Genomic DNA, 27,451 nt, shown 5'->3' with positions numbered 1-27,451 from the left:
ACTGTAGATTTAACTTCATGACTGCTGTGTACAGTGCTTTTTGTTAACAGCAAAAAACTGCTGTTTACTTGCCTGTTTTTAGTATGAGTTCAGTCATCAGTGCAACAGCGATGATTAAAACAACACCAACTGATCCAAACACATACAAAATCTTTCTATAGGAAAAATCTGAAACAAAAATTAAAGCAAGTAAAAGTAAAATTAGCAAATGAAATTGTGGGATTTATCAAAAACCGACCGATATTACACACTGCCCGAAAATAGTCCCCTTGGTTACTTAAAGGTATTGCGGAGGATTTTCTTTTTTCGGGGGATCATCAAGACTATTTGTCCTCCTAGTTGTCAATCAGGAGTGTTGCGCAATTGCATTTTTTAAAAAAGTGGAGAAGGTGGTTATTTTCTAAAATTCGAAAAAATCCTCTGCTACACCTTTAAGTAACCAAGGGAACTATTTTCGGACCCTGCGTAATATTACTACTCCTCCTGCAGTCATGTTACATCAGCAAAGTCCTTGATAATTACGCCAGAATTAAAGTATAGTTCCTAGCCATATCTGCCTAGAAAATCACAACTTTTAATTTTCTTTCGATCTTAGTACACAATGTAACAACAGAAGAGTCAAGTTTTATATAGGAAAAATATCTAAACTCTTTGGTTATTTTGTAGCACAATGCTAATGGTCTAATCAGATTCAATGAATTGTGCTAAGCTATGCTAAAAGTGCTACCGCCAGACCCGGAGATCGGCTGAATGGATTCCAAAATGGTAAGAATCAAATGTTTAACTCTAAATAAACACCTTTGAACTTGTATGCTCGTCTGTAAGTTCATGATTAGAAATGAACATGAAAGGATGACAATTATTATCATTAAAACATGAAATGATGGATATAATAATTGACTATGACGGAATCTTTACAACGCTGTTCATCAAAAAAAAAAAAATGGAGATTGAAAAAGTCTATCGCAACCTCTGGTGTGTGTGTGTGAATGATTACCTTGATTAGTTCATTACACTGAAAAAAATGATTCATTGAAAGGTAAGTGGTTGCCAGAGGTGTAAAGTACTCGAGTAAATGTACTTCGTTACTGTACTTAAGTATTTTTTGGGCTACTTTGTACTTGTACTGAGTATCAAAAATATAGGCAACTTTTACTCTCTACTCAATTACATTTTTGATTGGGTATTTGTACTCTTTACTCCACTACATTTGAAATAACACTTAACGTTACTCGCTACATTGTTTATTCGTCAAATAAAAACGAGACGAAAGTGTCAGAGGGTGATGATGGATAGAATCTGTGGTCGCGAGGTTACACGCACACACACAACTGAGGGACTTCATTTGGCGCTGCGCAGAACAATCGTATGAAATCAAAGTACTGCGAGAGCGAATCAAATGCATATGGAGAAGTCTGGTCTCGCGGTACTTTGATGTCAAACGCTGAATGGCTTGCGTTGAGCCACCGTAGCGGGACATCTGCGTGCTGCGTATGTCATAAACTGTAGAGAAAAGTTCACGTCTGGTCTGAGAGAAGAGATAAAGAGCAAACATATGGATGCATATCACATTTGCTTCTGTCAAGGGACCCTTTGTTAAACATGTGATGCTACAATCAAAACAAAAGTGATGCGCGATTGCAGGAGGGTCATCCCGCAACTCAAAGGCAAGCACAAATGTTTATATACTCTGACGCTACTGTATCAGCTAACCTGAGCTGGTTACATAACTTGACTTATAACTTACTATATAAGCCAAAATAAACCAGCGAGGTCCTGTACTGATTGCCCGAGTAACTTAAGTACATTATAAGATTGATAATAAGTGTACAATTTCACTGTCCTCACATTTAATCAAGTATGATGTAATGTATTTACTGTAAAGAGGGATGCATGACGGAAGAAATGTAGTGCACTTAATGTGAGATAGTGGTGTTACGTACTACATGTGTTTACAATTAATCTTTCAAATGAACAACTTCACGTTTTTAATATGCATTATCATATTTCTGTTAGTGTAATTTTAGTTTACAGGAATTTTTTAAATATTAAAATTACATCTTTTTTAGGATAGGCCTATATAAGAATATTTGGTAATGTTAACAAGATTTTAATAAAGTATTAGTAATTGTTGAAATTAACATTAACAAAGATGAATAAATGCTGTAGAAGTGCAGTTCATTATTAGTTCATGTTGAGTAATGTAACTAATGTTAACTAATGAACCTTATTGTAAAGTGTTACCATATATTTATATCACAAAGTTAGGCTATATATTTTTCAGCATGGCACATTCAAGTACACAATGACACTAGACTAAAATTAAATGGGTTTAAATTAAATTGAATGTAGATTTCTAGACTAAAATCTCATGGCATTTACCGTTAGTTGAATAAAATTTGAATAAAACTAAATCAATTCAGATGACAAAAATATGACTAAAACTTAATTCAATTTTTGTCAAAAGACTATGACTATGTTTAATCTGTGTTTGTTCTGCCAGGTCAAAATTTTGAGGAGTTTGATTTCTTTTCTATATTAGGAAATAAAATCTCATAAATAAACTTTCTTAGTTTTCACTGACCTACAATGTCTCTTTGTGTTGAGGACTAGTGCATCTTTGAGCCAACATTCAGTAGGAGTAAAAATACTTGAGTACTTTTAAATTGGGTTACTTTAATACTTTTACTCAAGTCGTATTTAAATTGGCAACTTGTAACTTGTAGTGGAGTAATTTTTACAGTAAGGAATTTGTACTTTTACTCAAGTATGGGTTTCAGCTACTCTTTACACCTCTGGTGGTTGCAATCAATTTATTTAAGCTACATTTAAACAAAAAAGATTAGTAAAGCAAAGTAAAATATAAAATTTTTGTTTAAATGTAGCTTAAATAAATTGATTGCAACCACTTACCTTAAAAAAATTGATTAAATTCAATGAATCATTTTTTTCAGTGTACTGATAATAAACCCACATTATACTCAGATTTACACATAGCCTACATTTATTTCATGCTTTAATTAACTTCAACAGTAACATGTTCAGCATTTTAGCAGTACTGATACATCATCACCTGATAATACGATTTACAGTCCTTCATTACTACAGTAAAAGTTTGATTTTGAGTTTGTGTGCTTTAACTTTTCTTTGCACTAATTACATGTCTGACCATTGGAATGAACCAAAATAAGCCCCTAGAAAATCGGATTCATGATGATTTATAGTGATTTTATTTCCATTGCACCTTTGCTTACATTGACCCTGATGCATTAAAGAGGAGGGGCTCCCCTGTTTTAAGATGGCGGGTTTATTTGAAGCATTCGTCCCAATGAACCGCCGTAGCCGGCGACATGTATATATCTATGGTCTAAAACAAACACATTAAAAGCTTCTGCAGACTTTCCATTGGCTGTTGTATTTGAATTAATAAATATTGAGGTAAGTCTAAGAAAGGATTAGGTGCTACTTTGGGGATGTTTTACTATAAAAAAGTTTCATTTTAACATGTGTTGTTTTATAACGTTTATGTAATACTAAATAGCATTTAGTAATACTAATAGCAAATTTTTCTAAATATTTTAAAGATGCGTTGTCTTTAAGTTACCGTCATGGAGAACAGTAGTACTTTTCCTGTGAGTTAAATACTGCTGAGAAGACTTCAGTGCTTTGAGTGAGATAACCAGACATTAGTGGGCGGAGCTGATAAAACTAGCGTTTGACATCAAGGGGTGTTATTTGTGTAAAAAGACCCCACTTTTTTATGGTTGGCTATACATTTTATTGATGGCAAAAGGAAAATCTAGACCCGGCCCTGTTATGTAGTCTATTTCATTAGCACGTTGCTTTGTAAAGCTTAATTTATGTTTTTGCATCAATTGTATGCCGTAGCCTAAGCATAGACGTGAACCCTAAGCCATAACCCAAAATATAACAACACGTCAGTTTTATGCGGACTGCAAGCGCTGTGATTGGTCTGCTAAAACCCCTCCCATCAGGTCAAAAAGAAATGATTTAAAGAAATAATCAATACTATACCTAAATCCTGTATCGTGCCTAAGAACACTGATATCATCCACAGCAGATGTAGAAATACAGTAGTACAGATCCATCCAGTAACATCTGTACATAGAAGATGTATTATAAAAATACTTGAGGGGGAATCAGTCTTAAGTTAAAAGCTTAAATATACAAGTTTAGCTCAATTTTCATACTTTAAGGGGCAGTTTCCCGGACAGGGTTTAGATTAATCCAGGACTAGGCCTTAGTTATTTAAGGACATTTAAGTACTTTTACAAACAAACCTTCCAAAAAATACTGATGTGCACCTTGGGACAAAACAATGGCTCTGGTATATGCTAATGGTCACATTTTTCCTGTGTAATGAGTAATGTTGCTGTTAAAGCATAAATAATATCTGTAAAATTATAAAACTCAAAGTTTATTGCCAGGCGATATATTTTCTTTATCAGAAGTCCCCTCCCAAAGCCTACAGCGTCCGTCCACTTGGACTACAGCCCTCTACTTCCTGGTTGAATGACGTCAATATAAGATTTTTTGACTAAACTCCGCCCACAAGAATACGTCAGTCGCCAGCTAATCTCAAGCGGCTCAGGCTAAGTTAAAGGACAAGTTGGGTGTTTTACACTTAAAGCCCTGTTTTCAGATTGTTTATGGTGAAATAGAACGGGTTTGACTCAAATTTCGACATATGCGGCTGCCCTGAGAATTTCCGCGTGTTTGTGTTTCACCTCACACCAGGGGCGGAGCGGGGGGGTGGCTTTTGGGGCTCAAGCCCCGAATCTTTTCAGATCTGTAAAATGAATTCATCCAGGACGCTAGGTGGCGGCACTCAGCTTTAACTCTCCGGTCCCCCACTCAACTGAAAATGACTAAGAGATGTGTGTTGAAGGCAAAATAATATGCTGAATCTCCCCACAGTAAACGCATTTTCAAAGTGTCTTTATTATTACAGTGCCTTCGTCATTACTGTAAGTTAAGTGTATATTTATAGTTATGTGATGTAAATACTGTTAAATAGCGTCAACTGATATATTATCTGCATGGCTAACGTCTAACTTACTGTGGTGCTCTGGTCTAGTCTGCCTCATTGGTCATTGGTAACGTTGTATTTAAAGTACATTTAATAACAGTGAATTAAAACTTTGAAAAAACTTGCTCATTGTTGCATATATACTTTTTTATAGATTGATATACGATTTATATTTTTAAAGACGTCAGAAGTAAGAAGGTGAGAAAGTATATAGTTAGTTAGGTATGTTTTGTCCATATGCATTTGAAATTCGCAATGATTTTACCTCAGAAATACATTGATAGACAGTTATAAAATGTGAATACCCAATCTCTTACATTAAAATATCCTTATGTGTATGTCAGTGCAAATAGGAAGAGAGGAGGATGGAGAGAGATCACAGACAGACAGATAGACAGAAAGAGAGAGAAACGCTTCCATAAGCAGGTGAGAAATTGTTCTGTCAATGAAGTCAAAAATTGTTATTCTTATGTAGCTTTATAGTTACTGGATTAGCCTTCAGCAAACATGTTTGCCTATTTTTGGATAAGAGAAGTTAAAGTATCATTGTCAAAATTTGTTATGTTGCAGTTTCAAAATGACAATACCAGTGTTGGGTAAGTTACTCAAAAAAGTAATTAATTACTAGTTACTAATTACATCTTCAATCATGTAATTAAATTACTTTACAAATTACTCCAAAAAGTATTTAATTACTTTCTAAATCCTATTTAGTACATGATACAAGGATAGGCTTGAAATGGCTCGAAGAAACAATATATAAAAGTACATCAATTATTCTGGTCCCACTTTAGGGTTCATTTCTCTCTATTAATTAACTATTAACTACTTTTGCCTCAATATACTCTAACTACTGCTTATTAATACTAAAGTAGTTGTTTATTTAAGTAATTGTATAAATGGGGAGGGTTAAGGATGTAGAATAAGGTTTTGCAGAATCAGGCATTAATATGTGCTATTTAAGTAGGCCTACTAAAAAACAGTCAACATCTCAGTAATATTAATGCTAACAATCAACCAGTTAATAGTGAGAATTGTAAACTAAAACCATGTTAAATCCACTATTTATTATAGTATACATAATTGTTCTACAGTCCATAGACAGTATTTAGTTACATCAGAAGTAACTGTAATTCGATTACAAGAAAAAATATAGTTGCAAGCAGCGATACCGGGGTCAAGCCAAACATGGCAAAAAATGATTCATACGTGATGAATGTCATGATTTAAGATCTAAGTTTGCATTAGTTTTATGAAAAAAAAGCAATTTTTTTCGTATCTTGAGACCACTAGGTGGCGCTGTGCCGAAACAATAGATGGTGCCTCAGGTCATGACTGTGATGACACACACCAAATTTAGTGTAAATACGAGAAAGCGATACGGAGATATAGCCTTAAATGACTTGACCACTAGGGGGCACTGACCAAAACAATAGATGGTGACTCAGGTCATGATTGTGATGACACCCACCAAATTTGGTGTAAATACGATAAAGAGATGCAGAGATATAGCTTCAAATCCGGGGTCAAGCCAAACATGGCAAAAAATGATTCATACGTGATAACTGTCATGATTTAAGATATAAGTTTGCATTAGTTTTATGAAAAAAAATAGCAATTTTTTTGTATCTTGAGACCACTAGGTGGCACTGTGCCGAAACAATAGATGGTGCCTCAGGGCATGACTGTGATGACACATACCAAATTTTGTGTAAATACAATAAAGCGATACAGAGATATAGCCTTAAATGACTTGACCACTAGGGGGCACTGACCAAACATAAATTGTGACTCAGGTCTTGATTGTGATGACACCCACCAAATTTGGTGTTAATACGATAAAGAGATGCAGAGATATAGCTTCAAATCTCTTGACCACTAGGGGGCGCCGAAAAGTTTACAAGTCCTCCCAGAACATGTTGCTGATGAACCATACCAAGTTTCATAAAATACGCAATTGCGTTTCTGAAATACTTGAACTTAAAGAAAAAATTCAAAATGGCTGACACACAAAATGGCCGACCAAAAACCATTTGGTAACGTTTGACTCGGCATGCCTCAAGAAATCTAACAAGACCAGTCTCATAATTTTACATTCAAGTTTGCAGTAGTTATAAGCAAAAATATAAATTTTTTTATATCTCGTGACCAGTAGGGGGCAGTGTGACGAAATCACAGGTCAGGTCATTACTGTTATGACATATACCAAGTCTCATATAAATACGCAAAAGTTTTGCGAAGATACAAGCTCAAACACATTTTGGCGTGCTAGCCCTCGCATTCTTTGATGCGTTATACGACAACGGATAGGTCTACCGAAAAGCTTTTAATAACTTTTTGTCTAGAGTGTCTCTAGATGATGCATACCAAAAATCAAGCCAATCACACGTGCGCTCTAGGAGGAGTTTGAAAAAGTAGGTGTTCAATATAATTCAAAATGGCCGACAGGAAGTAGGTTTGACTCAGAAATATTTGGTACAGTCGGACTCAGCATGAGCCAAGGAATCAATAGAGTGAATTCTTATGTCATAGTGGCAATTTAATCAAATGATATAAAGATTTTAAACAATTTATTTACATATCCTGACCAGTTCTAGTTCTAGTTCTTTTATTTATAGAGCACGTTTTACACAGTCAGCAGACTGACCAAAGTGCTGTACAGGTGAACATATAAAACAAACCAAATGCATAGTAATATATTAAAACAACAATAAAATAGAATTTGGCAGAACCCATGTCAGTAAATAGTACATAAATCCGTGTATGTCAGTTGACAAACACACAACATACATTTGACAGAAGGCAATATGCCTGCAACTGCGTATGTCAGTTGACAATACACAAAACTACACAAGTCGATTAAAACAGGCTTTTATATTTAGTCATTCACAAGGGCTAGAGAAAACAGAGGGGGTTTCACTAGGGACTTAAAAATACCTAAGGCTGGAGGAAGTCTGATGGGCATTGGCGGACTGTTCGCGAGCCTCGGGGCCGGAACAGAAATGGCGCTATCACCTCTGTGTTTTAATCTGGTGGAGGGGATTTTAAGCAAATTTTGATTACCAGAACGTAGATCTCGGGGGGGGTTGTATGGTCGTAGGAGTTCCGATAGGTAGCTTGGGGCCAGACTGTGCAAACATTTGTAGACAAATAAAAGTATTTTAAAATGTATCCGGTACTGAATCAGCAGCCAGTGGAGAGCTCGAAGAAGTGGGGTAGCGTGATCGTATTTGCGGCCTTTCTTTAAAAATTTAGCAGCTGCATTTTGGACGAGTTGTAATCGATCTAATTGATTTTTGGAAATACCACTGTACAAAGAGTTGCAGTAGTCTAACCTTGACACAATAAAAGCGTGGACAACCGACTCAAGAGATTTTTCTGGCAGTGCGTGTTTGATTTTGGAGAGCAGACGGAGCTGGAAAAAACTTGCTGAAACTACTGACGAGACATGTTTATCAAGAGTGAGCTGACAGTCCAACATAACACCAAGATTTTTGGCACACTTTTTTTGATAAACTGCCAGGTCCTCCAGGCTGGAGTTATCAAATTTAGAAATGTTCGAGGGGTTAAAGACAATAACCTCTGTTTTTGAGTTGTTTAGAAATAAGAAATTTTTTGCCAGCCAATGTTTTACGTCGTCAAGGCAGGTAAACAATGAAGTGGTAGATAATGGAGTTCCTCTTTTTATTGGCAGATAGATCTGGGTATCGTCAGCATAAAGATGATATAGGACCCCATGCTTTCTCAAAATAGAGCCTAACGGTAGCATGTATAGAGAAAAAAGCAGGGGAGATAGGATCGAACCCTGAGGGAGGCCAAACTCAAGACGTGTAGCCGAAGAGGTGAAGTTTCCAATATTAACTGAAAAATGACGGTCTGATAGGTAGGATTTAAACCACTCTAAAACAAAACCATTGAGCCCAATTAGGGATTTTAATCTCGATAAAAGCACCTGATGGTCAATTGTGTCAAAGGCAGCGGTTAAGTCTAGGAGAACTAGGATCATGGAGTCCCCTGAATCAGTGGTAACCAAGATATCATTGAACACTCTTAAGAGAGCTGACTCAGTACTATGGAGAGGCTTAAAACCAGACTGAAAGCGTTCAGTGATGTAATTAGTGCTAAGAAAAGACTGTAATTGATGTAACACCAGTTTTTCTAGAACCTTAGAGATAAATGGAAGTACAGAGATTGGACGAAAATTATTCAACACAGATGTGTCCAGGGAAGGTTTTTTGAGCAGAGGGGTGACAGCTGCCCGTTTCAAAGCAGCAGGAACCATACCAGTAGCTAAACTCTTATTGATAAAAATAAGTAATGTAGGGCAAACTGATTCTGTGATCAGCTTGAAATAGCGAGGGTTTATTTCATCAAAGGGACACGAAGAAGGTTTAAGGAGAGTTATCACCTCAGAAAGTTGTTGTGATGAAACATGGTCAAAGGTGTCCCATACACAAGAAGTTTGAAAGGTGTCTGCTGACATTGACAATGAATTTTGAGTTGCTACATGTGACCTTAAATTTACAATCTTTTCAGAAAAGAATTTCAGAAAGTCATCACATAGTTCATCTGATGGATTAGGTATACAATTCACAGCTGGATTTAACATGGCATTTATAACAGAAAAAAGAACTTTTGGCTTATTTTTATTGCATAGGATCAAATTAGAGAAATAAGCTGCTTAAGCCGCTTTTGCAGCAGCCTGGTATGCCAATAATGATGACTTAAACAAATCAAAAGAAGATTGCAATTTGTCCTTTTTCCATTTTCGTTCCAGTTTCCTGCACGCTTGCCTCAGCCTGCGAGTTTCAGTTGTTAGCCACTTTACAGATTTTTGTTTGGGTTTAAAGACTTTAAATGGTGCAGTCACATTTAGTGTGGTGATCCAGGAATTATTTAACAGTTCCAACTGTTGGTCGGCATTTAGGTCAGTGTCAAACTTGTCCAAAGACCACTGGGCGGTCATATTATTAAAAAAGGCATTAAAATCCAAATGGAAATGGGAGGAGTAGGCACGAGAAAGTTTAGCACTTTCACGCGGCCACGTTAAATTTGGAAGTGAAAGAGAAAAAATTATTGGCTTGTGATCAGAGATCACAGTGTCAGAGATGGTGAGCTCAGAAACCGATAGCCCATACGTTAGTACTAGGTCCAACGTGTGCCCCTGTATATGGGTGGGCTCATTTACCCATTGTTGAAGGTTAAAAGAGCCTATCAAAGTTAAAAACTCCCTTGAAAGGGAGTTTAGAGGGCAGCAAACGTGGGCGTTGAAATCGCCTAGTAGAATAAAGCGATCATAGTTTGTTGTAATGTATCCTAATAGCTCTGTGATTTCAAGAATAAAATTATGAACCATATGTGGGGGGCGGTATATCACCGCTATCATAATAGGGGACTTCCATTCGAGGCGAAGTAATTGAGCCTCGAAGCTGCAGAAGTTTCTTTCAGTGACTTTCTGACAACGGGAAAATAATGACTTTTTTAATATAGTCACTAAGCCGCCCCCCCTTCCTTGTGGTCGGGGAGAATTAAAAAACGAGCAATCGTTAGGTACCAGTTCTGAAAAAGGAGTAAGATCTCCTACCTGAGTCCAGGATTCCGTAATAAATAAAAAATCCAGTTGATGATCGCGAAAAAAGTCGTTCAGCAAGAAGGTCTTATTAGCCAGAGAGCGAGCGTTTATCAAAGCCATCTTGGGTGGAGAAATCGTATTAAAAACAGTGGTCGGAGCTCTCAGCACAGGGCGAAGATTATCTAGGTTTACACCAGTTTGTCGTCCGCCGGCACCATATCCACCGATATGAGAATGTGAGGGACTGTGATGGGGTAGAATCGGGCGAAGCCAACGGGAATGTGGAACCAACGAGGACCCGTTGCTCACAGATCGGTAAGTCGACTTCCTGGCCGATGATAACGAGCTGGATGCGCAGCAGGCCCTCACGTAAAGTCTCCATCTGACGGAAAGTCCTGCCCGTCTGCCACGTTTTCTCTTACGTTTTTTCCGCTTGGATCCGAGATGCCAGCGGCAGGTACAGTTTCGTAGCTCCGACGGCAGTGATCCACACGGCTTGAAAATGAAGGCGGCGGGCTCGGCTTTGCCGGCTTCAAGAAGTGTACGGCGAACGTCCAACAGTGATTGACGATCATAAGTCAATAGCGCGAGGCAGGGTGAGAGCAAAGACCACTAGGTGGCGCTGTCCTAAAGATGTATAGGTGCGCTCAGAACATGTCACTGATGAACCATGCCAAATTTCATAGCGATACGCCATTCTGTTTGTGAAATACTGAACTTAATGAGAAAATTCAAAATGGCCGACACCCAAAATGGCCGACCGAAAACCGTTTGGTATCGTTTGACTCGGCATGCCTCAAGGAATCTAACAAGACCACCTTCATGATTTTAGACTCAAGTTTGAAGTAGTTATAAGCAAAAATAGGCATTTTTCGAATTTCGTGACCACTAGGTGGCGCTGTGACGAAACGTTGCAGGCACCCTCAGGTCATGACTGTAATGACATATACCAAGTTTCGTGTCGATACACCAAAGTGTTGGGAAGATACGGCCTCACGTCCGTTTTGGCGTGCTCGCCGACATATATGTTGTCACTGTATACGAGAACGCATTGGTCTATCAAAAATATTTTGATAACTTTTTGTCAGGGGTGTCTCTAGATGCTACATACCAAAGGACATGCAAATCGGACGAACGGTCTAGGAGGAGTTCGAAAAAGTAGGTTACGGAAAATTCAAAATGGCGGAAAGATGTGCATGACACAAATGACATCAATGTGTGCAATTGAATCATCATGAGCAAAGGATTCAGAGGAAACAAGAATTTAGTTTCTAGGACTCACGGGTCAGAAGTTATGAGCATGAACATAAGTGGATATGACACACCAATGTTGACACACCAATGTTGCTATAGTAACTTCTGAGACTGTCCTCTACATGTGTGCCAAATTTCATAACTTTCCTACGTACTGTTCTATGGGCTGCCATTGACTTTTGGGTGGAAGAACGAGGAAGAAAAATAATATTAAGAAAACTAACAGAAACAATAGGGGGCGGTTTCCCGGACAGGAATTAGACTAGTCCTAGACTAAAATATTTTTAAGAGCTGTTCAAACTGAAATCAACTTGAACTTACAAATCCTAAAATACATCAGTGCCCTTTGTTTTGCCACAAAATGCACACAGGTAATGTTTTTAGTAAGGCATGTTTGTTAAAACTAGTTATATTTCCTAATTAAACTAAGGCCTAGTCCTGGATTATGCTAATCCCTGTCCGGGAATCCGCCCCTAGGTGTCTACGCCACTTCGTGGCTTGACCCCTAATAAGAGTAATCCCTTACATTACTTTTTCAAGTAATTAAATTACAGTAACAAATTACTTAGTAACTAGTTACACCCAACACTGGACAATACAGAGAACACTTAGATTAAAAAATAGTTTATAAAGCTACCGTAAATGGAGAAAAAATATCAACAGGGGACCAAGGGCCAATCCCATTTCTCTGTTTTACCCCTTCCCCTTCCCCTACCACTTTGTCTTACCCATAGCCCTTGTCCCTCAAAACCAAGTGTTAAGCGCTAGGGGTGAAAACATACCCCTATGAAATGAGACACCGCTTGGTTACGGTTACGTCATCATACATCGTCGTTTGCTGGCTGCCAGTTAAAACTGTAGACAAGCATGCAGTTCATTCATGGCTAGTTAGAGAAATACGGGAATGTTGTGCAAATCAGCAAATACGGGAATGTTGTGCAAATCAGCAACGTAACGTTAGCGTAGCAAACTAGCGAAATTTTAAAACATTTAAATTAAGAACATAATTCAAATATATATGAACAGGACTGTGTAGAGCACAAAACAAGACGTTAGTAATTTTTAAATTAATTATTAAGCCGAAAATACTTACATTTATGGGACTCTCTGGACGCTCTGGCCGCCATTTTTGCCGGTTGCGCAGTGTATTCTGGGTACCCCTTGGTTTCAAGTAAGCTCGCGGAAATTCTTGGTTTTAAGGGGTATCTACCACTTGCCCTTAGCCCTACCCCTTGATCAAAACAAGAATAGGGATAGCCCTTACTCTCACGTGAACGTGCAAAACTAAGGGGTAGGGGGAAGGGGTAAGACAGAGAAATGGGATTGGCCCCAAGCTTTGAAACCCCTAGATTTGGGCTAAGCCCCCAATGTCTACAATGTCTGGCTCCGCCCCTGCCTCACACCTCTACAATGGGTTTAATGGTGCACTGAAACAATCCTTCCTAAAATGCATTAAACTCTCGTTTACAAAGACGTGAAACTCACCGAGTGGTCAGTGGTGTTCACTGGTGTGCTCACGCAGAAATTGCTGCAAAAGATGCTTTCCAACAGCTGTTTTAGCATTCGTTGTAAACTTGTGGACCTATTTTTCCAAACGCCTCACACCCGTACATTCTTCCGCTGAGAGCTTGAATAATAGACACTCCAGCCCAGTTGGTGGCGATAATCCTCCTTTGCCAATTGCAAAAATAGAAACAAAGTTCCCGGCGCGGAGTAATACCGTACCTCACAGCACATCTAATACAAGTCAATGGAGTTGGCAAAAACTACGATAAAACCTGTTGGAATGCGTATTTTGCAGCGATTTTTGTGTGAGCACACCAGTGAACACCCCCGACCACTCGGTAAGTTTCACGTCTTTGTAAACGAAAGTTTAATGCATTTTAGGAAGGATTGTTCCAGTGCACCATTAAAAAACAATGAAAAACAAACACCAGAAAATTCTCAGGGCAGCCGCATGTCGAAATTTCAGTCAAAACCGTTCTATTTCATCATAAACAATCTGAACACACGAAACACATTAAGGGTGTCACGATTTCGATTTTAAATCGAAATCGATCGAAATTAAGTCACAGCTTCGAACTTCGAATTAAAAAATGGGATCGTCGATGCTGCCACGCCCCCATTTCACGTCCGGTCGGCTTGCCAAGCGAGGAAAAAAACTCTCAGAGATGCCTTTAAAAACATCTGTCCAGCGGAACGCGATCATATTTTAAACACGAGGGATGCTACAACTCCTTAAAATGCATATCATAAACAGGATTACTACCTAGTGATCTGACTTTAGACAGAGCGCAGCTCTCTGCATGTGCGCGATAGTGAGGGAGGCGCAAATATGCAGCGGGTTATATTTTAAACAAAATGATACTTTGCCTCAGCTCGCATGAAACGCATAAAACTGAACACATACATAAGGATTACTACTTTAGTTTATGTTCAGACTTCGGACAGATCCGAGAGCGCCTGCACGTGAGACAGAGAGAAGCGCAGCTGCTTGATGCTGGATTTATTTCAGATGCTATGAGTCCAAGACACGCGCATTAAGTCCATGTGCATTAAGTCCATGTTAGAGATGCGCGGATGGACTATTATTTCCACCATCCATCCGCACCAACGTTTCTGACCAGTTTTTAAAACCGCACCTGCCCGCCATCCGCTTACTGGGCGATGCAAGGCGCTGCTGATGACAGCCGCGAGACTAGAAAGCTCTAGAATATCAGCAGTAAACTCCGTCTCCGATCGGAGCACAGCCACAAAAATAAATAAATAAATAGCCTCAATTTAACGCACAAATTACATAGTCTGCACTGGTGTCATCCTGATTTACCACTTTGTAAAACTCATTCCAGGCAACCCTTTTCTGACATTCTATTTCCTTTGTTTTTAATTTTCATTTTTTTGAGTTTGCCACGTATACCTCCTTCGCCAGCGTTGATAAGAGCTGTGTCAAAATGCGTCCTCATTTCTCCGCGCTGTTAAACGATAGAACCAATGGATCCAGCCGAGGATATCCCAAACAATTAAAAGCTTTATTAAATAAAAGTGTGTATTTATTAGAAAACTTTTTCTTGTCACTGTTTTAGTATTATAAGTTATGTTTTGTGTTAATATTATTCTGTTTATGTTGCGTATATTTCTAGGTTGATTATTTGATATGCTGTTGAATAGATTAATCTACATCAATGTGTCATATGTTCTGAAATAAATTCATATTTTTCTGATTACATATTTATTTTAATAAGTCAGAAATGTCTCCGCTGTTTTCTGCTGACAGGCGCAGTGGGCGTGTGCAGCAGGTGACGCAAATTTTGGGTCCTCAGAAGGCTAGACCGTCTCATTTCAGTTCTTTTCTTGAACTTCTGAGGCTGCCACTATGAAAGGCAGAGAGGTCGCATGCTTAGAAGGACACAGCTAATAATAAGCAGTCGATCCGGCACCCGCCCGAATTTAATTAAAATATTATTTTTCGTCACGTCATCCGCCCGATCCATGTAACTGCCAACCGCGCATCTCTAGTCCATGTGCGTGCAAAAAGGAATCCTCTCTCTACAAGCTCTCGCGTTAAGTGAAGCCCAGAAACCCCCATGCGAGTTGTGCAATGTGCATGTTAATGTTAAAGTATTATAATAATAATAATAAATAATGGCATATAATTTTTGTCTAAATTATATGCCATATAAAAAATATGTAAAAATCGAGAATCGGATCGAATCGTGACCTTAGAATCGAAAATGTAATCGAATTGAGGATTTGGAGAATCGTGACACCCCTAAAACACATGTTATATAGCGCACTGTTAACATAATCAAAGCTTTAAAAACACAGAAAGAACGGGACCTTTAGGATAAACCCTGTCCAGGAAACTACCCTTGTTTAAAATTGTACCTGTATCATCTTCCAGTGATGTAACATAGAAATAGATCACCAATGCATTCATTAAAAACATTAGCATAATCCATGCTGCAATGTTTAACAAATTTATGCCTGGAAAAGAAATGGAAAAGTTTTAGTAAAATACAAAGTTTCATGTTTAATAAACTGTTCATAACAGGTTATTCTTTTCTCTTTTTTTACTAAAGGCAAAGTATACAGAGAAATCAACTAAACCACAATAACTGTAAAACAATGATGCTCCAAACATTAAATGTTATGTTTTTTTAGCCAACTATTGTTCCTCACTAACAGCATAATTCAACCACTGCAGGTGTTTCCCGAAACTATCGTTTCAATGAGTGATCACAAACAGCAATGCAAATTTGTGGGTTTGGAACTACAGATCTCTAGCTGTTGTTAGAAACATAATTCCTTAGTATGACATGTAGACCTAGAGCATGCTTTTAACTGACAGTGGATTTTATATGAAGAGTTTGGTTCCAAAACGCAATAAATGCCTTTTTTTAATAACGCCAAAATCAGTATTGTATCAGGTCAGTTTTAAAAAGTAAATTCTTAATTTTACGCAAAATCCAATATCTGCCAGTCCTCCTTCTCTGCAAAATGCAATAAATTTGCTCAACAAATCACAACGCACCATTCCACGCATTGTAAACAATAATGCCATTCTTTTGAATACACAGAATCCTAGTTTTCCTCATCTAATTTGTACTTTGTGATCAACAAACAAACAAAAACAAAATAATACTTTTGTTGGCATTGATAAACCTTTGGTGGTTTTCTGTGATGGGGAAGAAACGTAAGCCATCAACATCTAATAATTTATGTGAGAGGCACTCGGGAGATGGAAGAATGTCGGCTGTTGCTTGTTCTCACAAGACAGCATCAAGCTTCTGTCATGCTAACACATTGACCCCAGAAGGATCTTATGAAAAACTTTCCATTGTTTTTCTCAAAGCCATTGAAAATCGAGCAGGACCAAAACATTTTACAGCTGATTGCTGTCCAAAATGTTCAGCAACGACATCCCAAGGATGACAGCAGCAATGACAGTGTTCTTAATATGACAAAGTAAGTGTTTTGATTAATGCCATTAATGTTTATTTTTTTAATTAGTGTATACCACTAGTCAACTAAATGAATATAACATGGCAGAGATGAATGCACATTTGGAAGTTGAATGTAAGGGAAATTTTGGACATTCTGTGATCTAATTTATAGCATTGACAAGATGACCTGTTAAATTAATTTTGAGAGTGATGACTGATTAAATGTATTTTTGATCCAGTGCCTGTAAATATGGTATTAGTATTGACCAAGTTGTCATGTCGATCAACTAAAAAATAATCAGTTTTATAATAAATCTTTGAAAATCAAATTATAGATTTGAATTTTTAATGTTATTATAACCTAAAGATGCTATGTGAAAGTTTGTAAGAGAAAATAGTGGTTTTCATCTTGTCACTTTATTGGTATAGAAAACACCTTTTTACCCAAACTAGTCAAAATGGATTTATTGCGTTTTGAAACAAAACTCTTCATATACTGTACTGTACATCATTCCAAATAATTATGAATTTAAATCTTTTAATCTGTGAAGAGAATTAAAGCGCTGCTTTTTAAGAGTGCGCATTTGTGGGCATGCTGTTGTATACTAAGAGAACCACGGAGTGACATAAACAGGTACTTGTGATTTGAATAAAACTTTAGAAACAATCAAAACAATGGAAAACAAAAATTCTGATGTCTTCAAATGCCCTGATCGCTATTTGCAGAAATAATCTAACATTAATCATGTTGTTGTACTGAATAGTGGACTATTTAGTGATTGATCAGAACTAGAGACTGATTTAGTTCCTGTAGTTACAAGAGAAAAATCATCACTTACAGCGTTTCTTACTCTGCTTTATGTCCATCAAACAGTTAAATTTCAGAAGAAGGAACAAAGGGAAAAGCACAATGACAAATAAACCTGAAACAGAAGAATAGAGTTTATGTATGATTAGAGATGAACACATCAAAGTAATATCAGTAAGACCAGTGGCCTTATTTATAAAACGTGGGTACGCACAAAATCAGCATTAAGATGTGCGTTAGTTTCCATTAGGATTTGTAAAAAAATAAACTTAAATAAATAAGTGAGCATCATACAGACTCATGCATAGGCACTCTTGTAATGGTTTTAAGTGTATTGTTCTCATGTTTTGCTCCTGAATAAGGGGGCATGTACACCAAAGCTTTTAAATACGGCAGATGCCGACAGTAGTGCGCTTTGCTATAATACTTCTGCTTTGTTTATCAGTTATTGCACGATGCACCAGTTGCTGTGATATTTGTCCCGCCCCTCATCCACTGTGATTGTACGGCCAAGTGAGAAGTGAGATTGACAAGCTGAGCGTTTCACCCAAATTTAAACATTTTTCAATTCTCGGAAAACGGCCAGCTGCTGGGGTTTTTGAAAAGCGCAGTGCTTCCTTCGAAACAATTGAAAACATACGCCGACCGCTAATGTTAAATCTTTTGTGCAATGCTACCTAAGCAACTTTATGTCTGTTTGAGGAAATTAATACTAATTGTTTACAACATTGCTGCTACAGCTGCTATCAGTGAAAAACAGTGATGTAAAAAGTTACTTACCTGTTCTGCTTGCAGCTCTAAATGTGAAGAACATGAGTGTCAATTGTAATACAGGTAGGAAAAGTATGATAACTACATCTATAAATCCGAACTTTCTAGACATCACAATTAGAGAGATCAGGAGCACCAATCCAAACATCACTATCACAAAAGCTTTGTCAAGCCATGTAAAATGTACAACTGTTTCCCAGGAACGTCTAAAAAAAACTGACACAGAAGCAAAATATTATTATCAGTTATCTCTTTCATTTGTCTTTCATAAAACCTTAATTCCAATAAAGATGTGACAGTATCAATGGTTGTGCTTTTATACAGTAATTCTGAGCATTTGCTGAGCTGCCGTGCATTTTTTCATACACGACTTTCCAAAAATTTCTCTTCCCAGACATGTTTAAATGGATCCAGAGAAACTAGAAACCGGCTTTGGCTCCTGAAGTACAACATATATATTGACAAACTTGTATACTGGAGCTTTATCTCATATTGCAAAACTTGTTTTTAATTAGCTATTTTAAATAGATTGTGAAGTAAGAAATAAAAAAAAACTTGTGATCACATGTGGTAAAAGACATTTTACACAAGGGTTATAATATTATAAACATGTGGCAAACTGAAACGAATGTGTCAATTAATGTGATGTCATATTAATAATTATGTGGTCACAAACCTGTAACTAATCACATCATCACAGCTGAACGAGTGGCTCGGTAGTTCGAGGCATAGGTATTATATATGGATGCTGCATAAACTGCGCTAAAATGATCACATGGATGCTGCTTCAGCTCTACTTTTGTGATTCTCACATGTGCAATGTGTGAATGCTCAAACCTGTTAGCTACAAAAAAAAGTGCTGCAAATGTGTAGTTCATATATGCATTGTAAAACCGGACTTAAGTATGTGTCTGTTACTGCCAAATGAAGCATCTACATATCTTAGAGGTTGGAACTAATTTGCATATTCATATTTATGGTCTGAGTTGTGCGACTGGGTAGAGGCAGGGACTAATTTGCATATTCATAGATCAGCATATACTAAATGAGGTGTAGCAACACTACCCAGAGACGGGCTGAATAAGTGCTTTAATTAGAGACAGGTGCGCTATGGGTGTAGGTCTGTATAAAAGAAAGGTCTCCAGCGTTGTTTAAGCGTGTTGACCGTTGGTTGCTGCTGCGACTTTGGACGTTAAAGGTCTGTTTCCTTGGTGGATCTGTGAGCCGTTTGGGACGAGTATTTGAGTGGGGACTTGCTGCATTTTGGGTAGGTCACAGTGTATAAATTAGTTTTATTTACGATGAGCTGTTGACTGCATGCGCTTTGTTCATTTGTTTTAGTATTCTTTCCGGGCTGTATTATTCGTGCCATGCCGTGGTGTTAGCAAGGCGGACTCTATTTCACAGGTTCGTATACTATTGTGAGTTATTTAATTTAAAGGGAGCTGTTATTTGTAAGCGCTCTATTTGTTTATATAGTATGCATGCTGTGCGGAGTTAGTCCATCCTTTGACATGTCAGCAGTGCCGACTCTCAAATAATCAGGTGGGTATGCACTGACTTATCGCATGCCGATTATGTAAATTCTACCGTTAATGCTGTCATTTTCTTTTATCAGCTTAAAGCGCTCCGGGGGTATACGGCCATGACACTGTGTAGCTGATTGTGACCCAGCTTCCCCTTCTTTTTGGTTTTGTTTGTCGTCATTTTTCTATTTCGTTTACGTACCTGCTGGGCGGCATACCTTTCTGTGACGCCTGGTCCATCCCTTCATTTATGCTGTCCTGCTCCTGGGAATAACTCTGGGACAGGGTATTAGTTCGTGCGGGTAGTCGCGCACCCCCGCATTGTTTCAACCGGAGGAGGTTTGCGTGGTTGTATGTATGAGTAAGTTAAAGTGGGTGTGTGTGTGTGTGCGACTTATAGTGTGTGTATAGTGTGAGAAGGACACGTTGTTCAGTGTGTGTGTGCGCGCGTGTGAATTTAAAGTGTGTATAGTGTGCGGATGGTAAATGGATTATGGTTTACGTGAGGAATGAGTGCTAGTGTGTTTACTTTATTTTTTGTATTTTGTTATAAATGATGATGTGATTTATTTTGTTTTCTTTGTTTATTTGATTTAATATTGGTTTCACAATTTAGTGTTTCTTTGGTTATTTTGTGGAGCGTGGTATTCTATTCAACTGTCCGATCGGTCTGGGGAGGAGTGTAATTTCTTTAAATTTCTTTTTTTTGTAATTGTTCACTTAAGTGGTTTGTAATTTTGTTTTTTTTTTGTTTTTTTGAAACACGTGTGGTGAAGTGAGCCCAAAGAAATTTGTATTTAAAGTGTGTGGTGAAGTGGAGATTTGCTTTTCTTTATTCCTCCCGGTGACTCGATCTGAACTGTTGATGTCTGGTACCTAATCTAGTGTTTTTAAAATGAAGCTAGCTTCACTAGTCTCTTGATCAAGACATTACATTTAAATTGTGATGTTACTCTGCAAGAATAAAAAATTGTTATTTTGTATTCATGTCTCCTCTGAATCTTTGTGGGAACTAACCTGTGTGCCATTATTCATATTTCCCTGGGTGCAATTCCCAGGGTGGCGTAGTCGGTGTTACAAAGATTTAGGTGTTTACAAAATCTTTAAGAGGTTCTAAATAGTACCTTGTAAAAAGTAAAATTGTGGTTGGAATAATACCACAGGGTGCCACAGAGGCAAGGGTGTGGAGATATATTCAAGCTGTTTTAAAGCATGAAGAAATTACTGTGAATGGTAAAACTTTTATATATGCTATTATGATGCTCAAAGATGTTTTTTAAATGACTGAAGTTTGAATATTAAAATTATAAAATAAGTTTGCTAAACCTATAGCGTATAAAAATAAAATAAGTACATCCCAAAATGTAGTATGTTGTAATGAATAACATTAAAGTACCCGGATGGCTTTGCTTCCTACCGAGCCCTAAGGTGACATTGGAGTAAAAAAAATTACGTTTAGTTTCATGTGCTCACATGAAACTTTTGTGTGCTTACGTGAAACTGTCGCGTGCGCACGTGAAACTTTCATGTGCTCATGTGAAAACTTCATGTGCAGAATTTTTTTATTTAAAGTTTAGTTAAAGTTTTCTTAAAATCTAAAAATCTAATTTTCACTGGAAGCTACGGAGCCCGAAGGGGACATTAAGAAAAAATTTAATAAAGTTTAGTTTCACGTGTGCAAGTGAAACTATTGCGTGCGCACGTGAAACTTTCGCGTGAGCACATGAAACTTTCGCTTTCACGTGCGCACGCGAAACTAAACTTTATTTAATTTTTTCTCCATGTCCTCTTAGGGGCTCCGTAGCTTCCAGTGAAAATTGCATGTTAAGATTTAAGAAATTTTTAACAGCATGATATTATCCACAATTCACTGAGAGAGGGAGGGGTTTAGTGATGTTACACTAAATTATTAAATAAAATAATTGATGCTTTACTGAATTATTGAACTAGGCAATGAAGTAAAAATCACATGAGAAAGATGGACAAAAAATGCTGAAATGCAAGAAAGTGTTGCATTCAGATGTGTGTTATTGTTAACATTCACAATGCCATCTAGGTCAGGGGTTTTCAAACTTTTTGTGTGTGTGGACCACTATTTGTAATAAAGAATTTTCGCGGACCACCTCATATTACTCATAATAAAAGTCCTGAATTTATCTGCACCTCTAAAGGTTTACAAGGATTACTGGCACTAAAACTATAACTGGTCATCACATCAGTACAACAGATTCTTAAAAAAATATATATTTTTCTTAAAAAAATATATTATTTTATATTTAATTTTGCCTTAACACGGACCACCTGCTGTACCCTCATGGACCACTAGTGGTCCGCGGACCACAGTTTGGGAATGGCCGATCTAGGTAACGTTGTTAACTTTTATTATGTGTTAGTATGTCCTTGTACACTTCTTTTGCTATGCACTAAAATATCTTATGTAAAAATTCACCAACCTGAAACGTAAACTATTGTTAAAATGGCAAATTCAGTTGTAACAGGTGCACCTGTAAGCAGAAAAGATTTTAAATAAGTGAATATTTCATGTTAAGTATTACAGCACTTAAAGATTACTAAAGGGGATTATGTGAAATATTTTTTTTTACGTAAAATACAAACCTGAAATATCCTTTACGTATGGTGCAACATAAATCAACATCAAAGGCCTCAGAAGACAAAGAGCACAGCAGAAGATTGTCTCATACAGAAATCCTGTAACATCACATGTGTTAATGAATAACTATATAGAATAACTATAGCTATAATAATGTTGATTTTGAAATTATGGGATTATAAATACGAAACACTCACCTTCTGTCAGACCCCACAGGACAAACGCCACAAACATAATAATATTTGGAAGAAACATATGAATATATCCAAGAGGCTCAAAAGGTTTTGCTGCAGTTCTGTCTAAACATACAATACAGAATGTTAGTGTGCAAGTAAGATTTTTATCATTAATGTTTAAACAATGGTATATATTTTCTTAATTATTGTTTTGATATTAAACAATAATAAATCATTTGTTTTCTTTGAGTAATAATATTTTGTTTAATTGAATCACTTTTTTCATATACACAGTGTTTAATTCTCGGTTCATATAATGAAAAATCAGATTTAAGATTTATAGGCATACAGGTAAATCTTTAAATGCTCACTAACTTGAAATTGATCAAGTGTGAAAATGATCAATGATCTGTAATATATGATGCTTTAAAATAAAGGTGACTTGACCACATGTCACTATAAATGCACTCAAAACGTGTGGACTCAAGCAATCACATTCCCTATGGACAGACACGTCGGGAACTAAAGCAAACATGCCTTGCAGGCTTTATGCCTTGGAATGCTGCCTTCGGAGGAGATATAGGGTGCACTCACATTATCCAAACCAAACCATGCCCCAGCATTGCCCCCCCTCCCTATTCCCCCAGATGCACGTACTTACACTGTACTTTTATCGATCCGAGCCAGGGCACGCTTTAATTATTAAAGAATGAGATTGTTTAGAACAAAGCAGGAAGTAACACGCTCTCTTAACACTGGAACCCATCGCTGGAACCCAACCCAAGTCTGTGTTTTTTATTCAGAGTCATTTGCTGCACGATGACACACAGCCCTCTCACATGCCATCATATTGCTTAGTTGATTTGTCGTGAGTGCGGTGTAGACATTCACGCAAACCCCGCTGTGCGCATTATAAGGTTTTAACGAAGGCAGATGAGGTGAGTGGTCGCGCAATTGACGCGATTAGCTATCACACTGCACTCTGCGGGACAGAGCCATCACACTAGTCAAACGAACTAGGCTTTGGGGGTCAAACGCGCCCAAGCGCAGTTTAGATTATGTGAGTGCACCCTTACAGATTTTGGACACACTCACCCTCTCTGCTCACCTTTATTTTTGACAAGGTATTTGTTCCAGAGGTCACTTAAGTTTAGCCATAGCCAGACCATTAAACAAACACAGACCGAAAGTTAACTTGGAGCCAGGCGTAGAACCTTTGCAATGCGCAAGTGTCTGATGAAACTGTCTATAGCACCTATCTACAGTGCTGTATACTGTAGCACCTTTAAAGATAGCACTTGAAGTGGTTGTCCTGATTACAAGCCAATGAACTACTTTTAATGCTGTTAAGCAACATTTATATTTCTAGTCCCACCCTGGAGACCCCTCTGAGAGCTCAAGCACTGGTCAAAATTCTTTGCAATGCATTTTGTTCTACGCCATTTAAACGGTTGTGGGAATTTGTATTTTTGTGCAACTGAAGTTGAGTACCTCTGGTTTACACACATATTATCCTGCATATGAATACATCTATGCAGTCTGCCCCCAAGGACAAAAGATAAATTAATCTTAATCTCTTAAACAGTTAATTTCATTTAATTGTCATTTAATGTTGTTTATTATTACCATTTTTATTATTTAATCTTATATCTTATTATATTCTTACCTATTTGTCTTGGTACCAGTTCACTAGTTAAAAATACAGAATGCTCCCCGCTTTTAACTTCACAAGTGTATTGTCCCTCATCTTCAGCTGTCAGATTCTTTAATTTGAGGGAGAAGTTTCCAAGTTGAATGTCTTCAGTGAAGAAATGAGCTCTATCATGATAATTCTGATGCTGAACCTCTGATCTAATATTTCCAACTTCATACAAATTAACCAAAGTCTGTGAGTCTGATCTTCTCCATTCCACCTCCAGATCTTCTGTCATTATAGATGGGTCAATGAAACAGGGCAGAACCACTGAATCTCTTGGAAAAACCACCAGATCACATGAATGTTCAACAGTGAACTCTGAAATTGAAAGTAATATTTATGTCAAGGCAAAAACATATCTTGTTTGCACATTAATGTTTGGAAGACAAAACAAAAGGTGCGGTGCATGCAGAAAATGTCTTATATTATGATTATATTATAAACTATGTTATTTAAAGCATTATAAGGCCTTATAATGAATGTGAAAATGTTCATTTATCACCTGACCGTGACACTAGGGAACGGCTGTCTTTAAAAAAAAATGCAAGTTCAGAGTTGTGCTGCTCTTTTAGGAAAATTCACTGTTCAGATGTTTGTGCTGAGCTAATGAAGCACGCAGGGGAGAGGCAACGCACACACGCAACTCAAAATGAGTGAATTAAATAGGTGAAATATCAGCAGTGAGACTCCACTGTGGTGCTGTCCGTCCAACCAGTGTATTCCGAACATTAGTAATATATAATGAACTTCATAAAAAATGTCAGATAAAAAAATTAATTGACCTGATGGTCTTTTTTCCATATTCCATTAAAATCTTTTATTTTGATGTTGACTCCTGAGAGCCTCCTCCTCCTAAACCATTTATAGTTGTTGATACTACTGTACATGCTCAAAAAGATGGTACTAAAAGCTATCACTGGGGTCATACACACTGGCAACAGTTTATATTACTACCACAAAGGTACTACTACATCCCAGAATCCTCTGTTGCTTAAAACCCCACACCTTACATTAGTGAAGCAAAAGCATTTCTCTCCTTTCAACTTACCTTGTTCATTCTGTAGCAGATTCATATGGACTAAAAATACAGGTCTCTGTTGTCTGTAAACTGTACATGTGTATTGTCCCTCATCTTCAGCTGTCAGATTCTTCAACAGGAGCGATAGGTTTCCATTAGAAATAAACTCCGTAAAGAATTTTACTCTGTCTTGATAATCCTGATGCTCTATCTCTGGTGTATCATCTCCATCTTGATACACACACACTGGACTCTCTAATCCTGATTTACTCCATTTCACCTTCAGTCCTTTCCGCATGAATTGTGGATCAACAAAACAAGGCAAAACCACTGAACCTCTCTGATTAAAATATCCTTCCACAATGAACCCTGAAAAACATTTGAATTAAAATTTTATTTGGTAGAAATGTTTTTGTTTATTTATGCTCATGTGAATAAAGCACTGAAATGAAGAATATATTTGTTGTAAACATACCTGTACTTGATGTGCAGTAGATGAGAGAGCTGAACAGAAAAGCAGATCCACATGCAGCAATACAGAGAATCAACACCATGATGTGTAGAGCTGAGAAACCTGTTTACATATGGAGAAATATACTGTTTATAATTTAATTGTCTGATGTTGCTGATATTAGGATGTAATACGTTAAAGCAGTGGTGAGGGTACATAAGGGCCAGGGTGGCACTTGCCCAATCAAATTGAAGGTTGGCCCACCCAGTCAGAAAAGACACAAAATAAAAGCAGAAGAAATCCCGCATAAATATGAATAATCTCTTTAGTAATAATTGCTTAAAGGGCATCATTCAGAAATAAATAATATTTATAAAGAAAGTTTAGTATTTGCATATGTTTCTAAACCTTGCAAATGCATTTCAAATGTTATTACAGTAAATAAGAGCCATACAGAAAATTGGTGAAAGTAAAAACACATTTGTTATGCATAACATTTACAAATATACTATTTTAAAGTACTTAAAACATATTTACAAGACATATTAAATGTGGATCTGACATCTCACGGTACAGTTTGAATAATGCTGGGTACACACCAGAAGATTTTTTACATCTTATAAGATTTTAAAAATGTGATGGACCACAAAGTTGAGGATAAAAAATCCTAGATTTATCCGTTTTGCTCCTATAGTGTGTGGTGTGCCATTATGTGTTAAAGACAGCACACCACACACAAACAGATTTTTAATCAGAGTCTCGACAGTGAACACAGGAAATCCCACAAAATCTCGCAAGACTTCAAAACAAGCATGGCGGACAATATGCAGGAAGACATTTCAATGATAGTGCTTGGAATAATTTTTACAAGACACGTTGTATAAACATTCGTGCTGTTGCCACAAATCAACAAGCTGATCCTCCATCTCTACTGTCCACATCAACTTCACTTTGGCCATTTCTCATTCCGAAGGGTGTAGCCTGCGGAGGTCCCATATGCAGGCTGCATACGTCATGAAACCTGGTTTATTCAAGTTAACTGAGCATTACATTCACAAGTCATAAGTTTATTAAAACAATATACGATGAACAACGAATAATAGCCAATTTTATATATTCTGAATATATTCTTAATGACGTATATACAGCCTGGAAATGCGACCTACGGATTGAGAAGCGGCCTTTGTGCTGCACCATGACTGCTTCCGTTTTCCCTCATCTCGCTTTCTGATTGGATATGGTTTCGTTTCACGTTATAATCTCAATAGCTTGCTCGCGTTTGTCCTCGGGATTCCCCACACACATCAGGATTTCTGATCGTAAATATTCAACATGTTGAATATTTACGATTCGCGATCGGCGCGGCTCCGACGTTCTTCCGAGCAGGTTCGGACACCCCCAACACACCTCACACGAAGGGACAATCCGACAAGATAATCTGTGAAACCCTCGCGATACTCGGGACACAGCCAGGACTGTCGGAAGGCCGGAAATCGGCCCCAAACCAGCCCGATTATCTTTTGGTGTGTACCCGACTTAAGTGTGTTAAACCCAGCCCAGTCTCACGAAATTTCG

The 27,451-nt window shown here is 37.5% G+C and overlaps 2 protein-coding genes and 1 long non-coding RNA gene across 4 annotated transcripts in view; 1 reads left to right on the top strand and 2 right to left on the bottom strand.

The window, feature by feature from the left end:
• Window positions 1-27,451, bottom strand: part of LOC141351196 (uncharacterized) — a 42,008-nt gene that overhangs the window by 4,792 nt on the left and 9,765 nt on the right. The window lies entirely within an intron of this gene.
• On the bottom strand, window positions 5-25,994 carry LOC141351195 (uncharacterized). Of its 2 annotated transcripts, XM_073857765.1 has the most exons (11): window positions 25,901-25,994; window positions 25,456-25,794; window positions 24,378-24,725; window positions 22,733-22,834; window positions 22,541-22,633; window positions 22,378-22,428; window positions 18,408-18,614; window positions 17,659-17,742; window positions 15,762-15,860; window positions 4,036-4,119; window positions 7-168 (listed from the first exon to the last, which is right to left on the bottom strand). In XM_073857765.1, exons 1-11 carry the CDS (start codon window positions 25,977-25,979, stop codon window positions 65-67), a joined length of 1,590 nt encoding a protein of 529 aa, XP_073713866.1. In that variant the 5' UTR covers window positions 25,980-25,994; the 3' UTR covers window positions 7-64. The 2 variants fall into 2 exon arrangements, with proteins under 2 accessions (XP_073713867.1, XP_073713866.1); XM_073857766.1 differs by lacking the exon at window positions 4,036-4,119 and having other exon boundaries at window positions 5-168.
• On the top strand, window positions 18,627-21,689 carry LOC141351197 (uncharacterized). The gene is made up of 3 exons (XR_012359435.1): window positions 18,627-19,805; window positions 19,878-19,943; window positions 20,017-21,689. It is a non-coding gene; the product is annotated as an uncharacterized lncRNA (long non-coding RNA).

This window comes from Misgurnus anguillicaudatus, chromosome 19, assembly GCF_027580225.2.
Source record: "Misgurnus anguillicaudatus chromosome 19, ASM2758022v2, whole genome shotgun sequence".
In the NCBI taxonomy this organism is placed as follows: Eukaryota; Metazoa; Chordata; class Actinopteri; order Cypriniformes; family Cobitidae; genus Misgurnus; species Misgurnus anguillicaudatus.
The sequence above is the reverse complement of the archived record's forward strand: the minus strand, read 5'-3'. Positions and strand labels throughout refer to the sequence as shown.